The following is a 12,075-nucleotide window of genomic DNA, read 5'->3' as shown; positions in this document are numbered from 1 at the left end:
CCCCACATTTTTTTTTTCTAAATTTTGTGTATCACGGCCTGTTACTTAAAATACATTATGACCCAGATAATCAGTCGATAAGTGTACTAAAGCCCCCATAGCTACCTATTTCAGTATGACGTCATAAGTGTATATCTAATGCTGGATTCATATGTATATATATATATATATATATATATATATATATATATATATATATATATATATATATATATATATATATATATATATATATATACACACATACGTATTTAGATCGAAAAACGGCTTGCAGAAACTGAAGGAGCGCTAGATGTTTCTCTGAACAAAACTAATAAGCTCGAGAATAAAAGAAAGAGAATATTGGTCATGTTTGAAAAGAACAAACAAAATTTACGCAAAGCCGAAATAGAAGCTGAAAATGCTAAAGAAGTTGGACAAGATGTTGCTGAAGTAAGTATTTTAGAAACTGCACTAAATTTCACTAAAATATTGAAATTAATTGAACACGTATTTTATAGAAAATAAGGTCTACATTCTATACATTTAATACAAATTTCATTTTTGTGCATGCATATGTGCGCATATATTTGTTACAAATTTGAAAAAGTAAACACTATTAAATATATTTAAGTTTTTTTTTTTAGTCTTCTGAGGAGCTTTCTAAAAATTATCAAAAAGCAGATGAAAAACTCAAAATCAAGGTCAATGAAACTAAAAATCTTCGTGATCGAGTTCAAGCACTTTTGGACAATGCAGTCAAGCTTTTTGAGAATGCTGATAAACAAATGAAAAAAATCGATAGTTAGTGATGTTTGATATTTTTTCTCTAAGTGAAAAATTACATAAATATATTCAACAGAAAAAGGCGTGCATGTAAAAAATATTTGTTGCTAAGTTAATACTTTGCTATTTTAATGCTAGTCTGGTTTGTTTGTTTTTTAAGACGCTTTATTAACCATTTTTATTTTTTATCTACTTTTTTTAGTGTTAAAAACAATTTATAAGAAAAATCAAGATCTAGTTGAAGATTTGTCAAAAGAATTGCGTATACTTGAAATTAAAGCAAAATACACACGTGATAGACTTATCGTTCTCGATAAATGGCATGGAGGATGTAACCCTGATACAAGTGTAAAGGTGGATCCTAACTTAGCTGGCGTCAAGGTGCAATTTATAAAAGATCTTAAAGATGCGGGTGGATGTGATAATAATATCTGCCAATGATGGAGTCTGTTTTAATATCATTTTAAGATCATAATAATACGGGTATGAGTAATAAAAAAATGTACAGGTTTTATGTTTTTATTCTCATCTACATAAAGAACATGTGACTTTTTTGGATTGCTTTTGACAATGGTTGAATCATTGAGGCAATACATTTTTACTTTTCTCGATACACCAACTTCTACATTCCCTTCAACAGTCCTCTTTTCAATATTTAGATTGCTTTTAAGTGAATTTTAGTAACATTTTATATTCTCTTTAAAACAATGTTTACAGAAATTAATTACTATATTAGTAAGTTAATTATATTAATAATGCGAAAAAAAGAGCCATTAAATTCAAGTCTTGAAAACTAATGACATTAAACTTTGTGAATTTTGTGAATTTTTGAAAGTTTCTTTTATTTTTAACTAGTTGCTGATTTCTTTCGAATCAGTGAAAAGAATATTTAAAAAGGCTTTAATTCATTTATAGAAAATCCGCATATTTTTTCTTGATATATAAAAATTTTATCTGCTATTGTTTATTACTATTTATATAGCTTGTTTTTTTAAAGAAAAATTATTCTGAAACTTTTTAACGATTTTAGTCTTGTTTTTACGTAAAGCAAAGTGCCTTGTTGCTTAGAAATATCTTAATTTTTAAAAAAGATATAATATATGTAGAAAATAAAGTTTCATGCTACCGCAATTATTTTAATATCATATTAATTCGGGTAAAAAGAGTACACGAAAGTGCCATATTTTTTATTAAGAATTTGAAACATAAAAATTCCCACTGTCACTGTAGGGTTAAGTTTGCTTAGGAAACTATGTTCAAAATTTAAGTTCAAGTTTTATAGACAAATTCAAGTTGCTAGGTTTTGAAGTTTTGCTAACAACAACGGTTTTGCGGCACATTTTCAGCTATTATGGAATTTTTGTGAATAAAAAACATTTTTTCTTATTTAATTTCAATGATAATTTTAAAAAAAAAAAAACTTGCTTCCAGCCGCGCCCCGCCTTAATATTATTTTGCAACATTAACCAAACCACTTTTCGTACCATAACCAGCTATTTATTGAAGGCTTTCATCAATTAACATAGAAAAAGATTTATCGCAGCAATACGCAATAAGTTTCCAATACGGATATCCGGATTATATTACCAATTAGGACTCATCGATAGACCGCACAATTCATTGAACAAAAAAATTTTCAAAGTAAAATATTGCTTCAATTATATGAAAATTTTATTTTCTTTAAATTTTTATTTCTGTTTAAAATAATAATCTTTCAATGTATATAATGATACTTACCCAGACCTCTTCCAATTTTTTTTTCTTAATGGGCATTCCCAGAAAATCACGCGCGGAAACTTGTATATGTTTCATAATATTTTTGTAATTTCATAATATTATATAATATAAGTTTCATAATAATAATAATATTATAATATGTTTCATAATAATACATTTCATGTATTTTCATAATAATAAAACTTATATAAAAATAAATCTCCAATTTACTCTCATTTCTTACCTATATAATTTTTTTGTAAACAAAGAATGGTATTCATTAGTGATGTTATCAAACAATAAATTAAGTTTGAAACACGGAACAGAAAAACTCAAATTTTAGTTACTAGATAAAGAAACTTTAATTTTACGGAAAATATAAGATTCTGCTGTATACTTTTTTAAAGTAATACCTTAAATATTAGTAAAGGTTTCCAGAAAGTTACAGGATTGCACTATGTATCATAGTCACAGCAATCGTTTAAATGCAGTCACGTTTAAATGGTCACGCACGGAAGTTTTATGAAAATAAGTTGTTTGTGAGTATTTCAAGTAAAATATTGAATCTCTAAAGCTCATATTTAATATATTTTCAAGTAAAATATTGAATCTCTACAGCTCATATTTAATATATTTTCAAGTAAAATATTTAATACAGCTCATATTTAATATATTTTCAAGTAAAATATTTAATACAGCTCATGTTTAATATATTTTCAAGTAAAATACTTAATACATCTCATATTTAATATATTTTCGATGAGAAATAGCAGTCACCAAATATTTTTAACTTGAGTGTAGCGTTTTAAAAACTTTTGCATATTTTTCAAACAAATAAAAAAAAAGTTAAAATGATAAAAAATATATTTATTTAAATGTTAAGGTAGCCTATAATCTGAAAAATATATTTTTTGTTAGAGTCAGGGATGGTAGAACAGTGGGGACTTTTGGGGCTTAAGTCTCCTCTTTTTTAAAAGTGTAGGGGATTTTGGTATTATACCCCTCCCCTCCTCCATTCTTCAAGTCTGCAAAACTATTATTTTAAAAGTTTTTATCTTGTTTTAAATCACAACTTCAAGCCGCCAGAGGTCAATTAGTATTTTGTATTTGAAATACTAACTTAACATATTTGCTTCGAATCACGTTTTACAAGCTTCTAGGGAGCAATTAGTCTTTCGTATTTGAAATAATAACTTTATGTGTTTGCTTTGAACAATGTTTTACAATTCACAAGGGAGCGATTAACGGTTGTGAATATTATATAAATCTATACATAAGCACATTTTACATAATTTACACAATTCCTAATCTTACGACTTGTACTTCCTTACAACTACAAAGAGTCATGACGGAACCGTCTCATAAAAAATAACGAACACTGATTTCTTACTTTGTACATGACAAGATTCTTCAACTCCAACTTTACCAACGGAAGAAATTATTCATGAAGGAAACAACATTGAAATAAATCCTGCCGATATTAAAGCAACCAAAAAAATGTATGGCAAACAACTTTTTTGACAAAAAAAATTTTTTTGACAATTGATTGTGACAATTAGGGAAAAGCTGTAGAAAGACTGAGAAAACACGACTTATCGTCATTTCTTAAGGAAGCACAGGAAAAAAAAATTTATACTATGTGCAGCAGGTTTATAAACCATACATCAAATGATAAGTGAAATGCATGATAAGCAATGTGATAAGCATTACGAGTGCTTAACTTGTGTAATCTCACATTAAAATGTGTTACTCAACAAGGCTTAGCTATTTGACTAAATGATGAAATTGAAGGCAATCTTAATCAGTTACTCTTAATGAGGAGTGAAGATTATTCACCTCTATCGAGCTGGCTGTCAAACAGTATGTACATGTCTCACGATATTGTTAACGAGATGATAGAACTAATGGCAAATTATGTGCTGAGAAATATACTTAATGCTATTAAGTCGATAATTTTTTTCTTCTGTTATATGCGATGAAACTCGAGTCATTTTTGGTATTTAGAAAGTGCCTATATGTGTTCGATCAGTTTCTGAAAATTTTTGTTGTAAATGCAAAGCATTTTAGTGAAGCTGCACCGAGCAGTGAACGCCTTAGGGATGAATAATAAGTTAAACAGAGTTGAGCAGAGTGAGATAAAAGTACAAAAGGACAGATGTCCAGTGGAAAACAAAGAGCCTCAGAGTAGAAAATTACTAAAAAATGATAAGTATAATGTTGTAAAATAAACAATAACAATAAACAATAGTCGAGATACGTGAGTGTAATGTGTAGACAGTATCAGTGATGGAGTAGAATTATTCGTTTTACAAGTAGTTATCATGTGGTCTGTATTATTAGGGTGGTAAACATACATTATCGATTTAAGTGTGTCATGGGTTACAAGTGACTTACAATTGTATGCAAGTTGTACTGAGCCCCACGAAGTGTCCTCTGGTCCCAGTGTCAATTCAGAAGTCTGTGGCAATCGTCCTGACAGGATACTCTGAGAATAGTCCTTTTGGGATAACACAATGGGATACCTTGACGAGATACCCTGGTGTATACCCAGAGTGGAACTTCTTTTGGGATGCCTGTCTCGGGCGAGAGTTAGAGATCTTCTTGTGTTCACACTGTACCATAAGGCACGAATCCATACTGTACTCAAGACGTCCATGACACACGTAAATCGATAATGTATGTTTACCACCCTAATAATACAGACCACATGATAACTACTTGTAAAACGAATAATTCTACTCCATCACTGATACTGTCTACACATTACACTCACGTATCTCGACTATTGTTTATTGTTATTGTTTATTTTACAACATTATACTTATCATTTTTTAGTAATTTTCTACTCTGAGGCTCTTTGTTTTCCACTGGACATCTGTCCTTTTGTACTTTTATCTCACTCTGCTCAACTCTGTTTAACTTATTATTCATCCCTAAGGCGTTCACTGCTCGGTGCAGCTTCACTAAAATGCTTTGCATTTACAACAAAAATTTATTTTCCGCGTGGACTGCGGAGCAACGACTATCTTCCTGACTACCACATGCACACTAGGTAAATTTATTTACCTAACAAAACCTACAAAGAAGAAAACCTACTACATTAACAAACACATGCTTATGCACATACACCTCACATCCTGAATTAACACTTTACTTTTCTCTTTTTAATTTATTTTGATTTTCTTCTATAATTATTCTCTATAACATATTTTTATTAATAAATATTCACTGGATACAACACAAAGTCAGCCACGCTATACGTACAGTCTGTTCAACTGACTAGAGGCTACCTGCTAACTGTTTTAGAAAACGAATAATTCTACTACACTTCGGATACTCCTAGTTACATTACTGTCACGTGACATATGCATAGTTAATCTTGTCACCTACACAAAATTCCATAGGTCACTTAAATAAAACTCCATATGATTTTAGATTATTAGTTATAAATATAAAGAGAGAGTACTTTTAATTTAGTAGCATAACAATTAATGACACTGCCAAACTCTTTTTATCTTATTATGCATCTCTAAGGCGCTCACTGTTAAGTTTAGTTTTGCTAGAATGCTTTGCATTCAACAGACAGTGCTTATATTTACAATTATATTACTTATAAAACGAGTGTATCTATTCCTCCCTTTCTTAGTGTCTTGTGTGGTAGACACTAACAATAATAACCTTACAAACATTTTTGATTTTTGCTTTATACTATTTATTTACAATGGATCCTGTAATGTTAACATCATAAATTCTTCTGTAGAATAAAAATCTGGCTTATCTAGACTTTATAAACTACCGCCAAATTATTACCGGCGTTTTTTTGACTCGCTTGCCTCATTTTCCTTGATTTAGCATAAAAGCCATTTCTAGAACCGCATGGTAATCTATTTGAGCTCTGCAACAGAGCGGTAAGTTTGAAATTACTTAAATTTGTTTATATTCACGTGGTCTTGGTATGTAAACGGAATAATATTCTTATCAATCTTTACATTTTCTACATACCATGGATTGTTTACTATCTTATATTGTGTCATAATTAAACTTTTATAGCAGCAATGGAATTTTTTGTGGAATCTATGTTTTCTGGTTATATGTTAATGGTTATTTGTTTATTTATGTATTCATGATTACATCTATGTGTTTATAACATATAATTCTTTTTATGTTCATAATTGTAGTTAAAAATTATAGATATGTTGTGACTTGAATACCAATTTATGCTATATTTCCGTGTAACATAATATTTGTTTTATGATATCCAGCTGTATATTTACATTGTTGTTTGAACCTAAGAGAATAAGCACACATACCTTTATTACTTGACTTATTTTATTCACAATTATATTCACATACTATGTTTATGTATTAAAATACTTATTTCTATGTATATATTTTGCTTTTTTTCACTAAGTTACTTATTACTGTGTTCCTAACTGTGGTTAGACATTTTAAATATGAATCAATGTGACTATCAACTCATGTTGTATGTCTGTGGTACATATAATATGGGTAATGATATCTATGTAAATGTCACTATCGACATTTCTATATAGATATACTAAAACCTTAATCAGGGTTAGGCATCAAGAGAACAAACTAAAATCAAAGCACATCATCCCATCATAAAATACTGGTGTTCTACAAATTTGAGCACGTGCTCTATTTTAGCAAAGTAGTGTCCACAGGGTGTCGACCATTGGTCAGGCGCCAGACCTTCGAAACTCCCTGATGACAATTAATGGTCCTGATGAGAATGTCATCTTGACACTACATGGGTAATTGGATAATAAAACACCTATATTTTAATCATATACCACTCAATACACCGATGATTGTCATTCTACTATTTGTACTAATATTTCTAGAATTTATATTTGCTAATTTATGCCTATAGAGTTATACTTAACCCAAACTGAGTCATTATAACATTACTCTAACACCTATTTAACACAATAAATGTGTGAAATAGCCAGTGTAATGTATATAATACATATAAATATTTTATGGATGTCTTGGAATATATATGTATGTCCATGGGGTATATGTGTGTGCATAAACATGCGTGAGCACATATATACTCATGTGTTTGTATGAATATATACGTAACTATTTTTTATCAGTGAGTGTTTATGCATATGTATGTATTTATGTATATATTTGTAGACAGATACATACATATCTTTATGTATATGTATGTATGTTTGTGGGTATATATATATATGTTGAAGGGTATGTATATATATACATTTAGTGGTTGTATGTGTACAGCCAAAGAGCATAACCACTGCCCAGTACTACCTAGTTTCACATTAGGTGTCCAGTACTACATTATGTGCTTGTGCATATCAGGGTATACATAATATGTGTAATGTTACTATAAATATACATGATATTTAATACATAATTACTGTCAAATACACTAAAGGTACTACATCTAATATTGTTTTTATAGTCACTGCATCTTTTTACTTTATATATTTATCACACCTATAACTGAAGCCACACCACACTAACTATATATTAAACGAATCATTCCACTCCAAATATTCTACTAGAGCTCTGTTACATACACCATCTGATAACTACTTAAAAAACGAATAATTCTACTCCAACTCTTTGACATACACCCATACACATCCCTCTATAAAAAATAAGTAAAAACACTGAAATTATATCTAAATCCACACACATGCTATTGTTAATGTATCATTGACACACTGTTAAAATACTATAATAATGCTAATAAAGAGTTATTAAGCTAATGAGAAATAAAAAAACACAAATTCACATTATTACTAGACACCAAATAACTTAATTCTGATAACCAGCTTCCAACTACTAATACGGTTTTAAAACTAAAAACTCATACTAAAGACACAAGTCACCATGAATATAAGTAAACACTATCTCAACCATACTATACATACAGTTTGTTTAATTGACAAGAGGCTACCTGCTACCTATTTTAGAAAACGAATAATTCTTCTCCACTTCAGATACTCCTGTTAACATAACAGTCACATGACATTTTCACAGTTACTCTTATAACTTTTACATAATTTCATATAATCTTAGATTATAAGTTGTAAAATAAATATGTGTATGTATGTATATATGTATGTATATGTGTATGTGTGTGTATGTATATATGTATGTATGTATATATGTATGTGTGTATGTATATATGTATATATATGTGTATGTATATGTATGTGTGTGTGTTTGTATATATATATGTGTATGTGTATATGTGTATGTGTATATATATATGTGTGTGTATGTGTATGTGTGTGTATGTATATGTGTATATGTATATATATATATGTATGTGTATATGTATATATGTATGTGTATATATGTATATATATATATATATATATGTGTATATGTGTATATGTATATATGTATGTGTGTATGTATATATGTATATATATATATATAGATTATTAGTTGGAGAATAGATATATAAGAGTTACTATATTAGTGGAATTCTGTTTAAGTTTTCCAGATTATCTAGTTGCAATAAACTGTTATTTTAAAATACATGTTATTAGACTTCTAGTATTCACGTCTAACTTACGTTACAACAGTTTAAATGACTTTCAACCAATTTTATACTTACACCTCATACCATCAAGACATTTTATTACAGTAGAGACACAAGTACACAACATTGACTGTCTACATCACATACACATCTACTAGACACAAAACAGTTCACAACTCTAACTGACCCTCTTTATACTGCAACAAAGCACTGCACTTATCGACACTCATTTCAACAAAAGTGACTTACAATTGTATGCAAGTTGTACTGAGCCCCACGAAGTGTCCTCTGGTCCCAGTGTCAATTCAGAAGTCTGTGGCAATCGTCCTGACAGGATACTCTGAGAATAGTCCTTTTGGGATAACACAATGGGATACCTTGACGAGATACCCTGGTGTATACCCAGAGTGGAACTTCTTTTGGGATGCCTGTCTCGGGCGAGAGTTAGAGATCTTCTTGTGTTCACACTGTACCATAAGGCACGAATCCATACTGTACTCAAGACGTCCATGACACACGTAAATCGATAATGTATGTTTACCACCCTAATAATACAGACCACATGATAACTACTTGTAAAACGAATAATTCTACTCCATCACTGATACTGTCTACACATTACACTCACGTATCTCGACTATTGTTTATTGTTATTGTTTATTTTACAACATTATACTTATCATTTTTTAGTAATTTTCTACTCTGAGGCTCTTTGTTTTCCACTGGACATCTGTCCTTTTGTACTTTTATCTCACTCTGCTCAACTCTGTTTAACTTATTATTCATCCCTAAGGCGTTCACTGCTCGGTGCAGCTTCACTAAAATGCTTTGCATTTACAACAAAAATTTTCAAAGTAAAATATTGCTTCAATTATATGAAAATTTTATTTTCTTTAAATTTTTATTTCTGTTTAAAATAATAATCTTTCAATGTATATAATGATACTTACCCAGACCTCTTCCAATTTTTTTTTCTTAATGGGCATTCCCAGAAAATCACGCGCGGAAACTTGTATATGTTTCATAATATTTTTGTAATTTCATAATATTATATAATATAAGTTTCATAATAATAATAATATTATAATATGTTTCATAATAATACATTTCATGTATTTTCATAATAATAAAACTTATATAAAAATAAATCTCCAATTTACTCTCATTTCTTACCTATATAATTTTTTTGTAAACAAAGAATGGTATTCATTAGTGATGTTATCAAACAATAAATTAAGTTTGAAACACGGAACAGAAAAACTCAAATTTTAGTTACTAGATAAAGAAACTTTAATTTTACGGAAAATATAAGATTCTGCTGTATACTTTTTTAAAGTAATACCTTAAATATTAGTAAAGGTTTCCAGAAAGTTACAGGATTGCACTATGTATCATAGTCACAGCAATCGTTTAAATGCAGTCACGTTTAAATGGTCACGCACGGAAGTTTTATGAAAATAAGTTGTTTGTGAGTATTTCAAGTAAAATATTGAATCTCTAAAGCTCATATTTAATATATTTTCAAGTAAAATATTGAATCTCTACAGCTCATATTTAATATATTTTCAAGTAAAATATTTAATACAGCTCATATTTAATATATTTTCAAGTAAAATATTTAATACAGCTCATGTTTAATATATTTTCAAGTAAAATACTTAATACATCTCATATTTAATATATTTTCGATGAGAAATAGCAGTCACCAAATATTTTTAACTTGAGTGTAGCGTTTTAAAAACTTTTGCATATTTTTCAAACAAATAAAAAAAAAGTTAAAATGATAAAAAATATATTTATTTAAATGTTAAGGTAGCCTATAATCTGAAAAATATATTTTTTGTTAGAGTCAGGGATGGTAGAACAGTGGGGACTTTTGGGGCTTAAGTCTCCTCTTTTTTAAAAGTGTAGGGGATTTTGGTATTATACCCCTCCCCTCCTCCATTCTTCAAGTCTGCAAAACTATTATTTTAAAAGTTTTTATCTTGTTTTAAATCACAACTTCAAGCCGCCAGAGGTCAATTAGTATTTTGTATTTGAAATACTAACTTAACATATTTGCTTCGAATCACGTTTTACAAGCTTCTAGGGAGCAATTAGTCTTTCGTATTTGAAATAATAACTTTATGTGTTTGCTTTGAACAATGTTTTACAATTCACAAGGGAGCGATTAACGGTTGTGAATATTATATAAATCTATACATAAGCACATTTTACATAATTTACACAATTCCTAATCTTACGACTTGTACTTCCTTACAACTACAAAGAGTCATGACGGAACCGTCTCATAAAAAATAACGAACACTGATTTCTTACTTTGTACATGACAAGATTCTTCAACTCCAACTTTACCAACGGAAGAAATTATTCATGAAGGAAACAACATTGAAATAAATCCTGCCGATATTAAAGCAACCAAAAAAATGTATGGCAAACAACTTTTTTGACAAAAAAATTTTTTTTGACAATTGATTGTGACAATTAGGGAAAAGCTGTAGAAAGACTGAGAAAACACGACTTATCGTCATTTCTTAAGGAAGCACAGGAAAAAAAAATTTATACTATGTGCAGCAGGTTTATAAACCATACATCAAATGATAAGTGAAATGCATGATAAGCAATGTGATAAGCATTACGAGTGCTTAACTTGTGTAATCTCACATTAAAATGTGTTACTCAACAAGGCTTAGCTATTTGACTAAATGATGAAATTGAAGGCAATCTTAATCAGTTACTCTTAATGAGGAGTGAAGATTATTCACCTCTATCGAGCTGGCTGTCAAACAGTATGTACATGTCTCACGATATTGTTAACGAGATGATAGAACTAATGGCAAATTATGTGCTGAGAAATATACTTAATGCTATTAAGTCGATAATTTTTTTCTTCTGTTATATGCGATGAAACTCGAGTCATTTTTGGTATTTAGAAAGTGCCTATATGTGTTCGATCAGTTTCTGAAAATTTTACAATATACGAAGATTTTCTTGGTCTCTATGCAGTTGATGTTACCGACAGTAAGTCGCTTTTTTATGCAATATGT

At 29.4% G+C, this 12,075-nt stretch overlaps 1 protein-coding gene across 1 annotated transcript in view; it reads left to right on the top strand.

Annotated features, from left to right (window-relative positions):
* Positions 1-1,786, top strand: part of LOC100197276 (laminin subunit beta-1) — a 39,531-nt gene extending 37,745 nt beyond the window's left edge. Inside the window, exons 22-24 of the mRNA XM_065818176.1 lie at positions 256-432; positions 627-783; positions 968-1,786. Coding sequence (XP_065674248.1) covers positions 256-432; positions 627-783; positions 968-1,206 — 573 coding nt within the window. The 3' untranslated portion in view covers positions 1,207-1,786. The remainder of the gene's footprint in view (positions 1-255; positions 433-626; positions 784-967) is intronic.
* Positions 1,787-12,075: the final 10,289 nt, after the last annotated feature.

Source organism: Hydra vulgaris, chromosome 14 (genome assembly GCF_038396675.1).
Source record: "Hydra vulgaris chromosome 14, alternate assembly HydraT2T_AEP".
NCBI lineage: Eukaryota > Metazoa > Cnidaria > Hydrozoa > Anthoathecata > Hydridae > Hydra > Hydra vulgaris.
The sequence above is the reverse complement of the archived record's forward strand: the minus strand, read 5'-3'. Positions and strand labels throughout refer to the sequence as shown.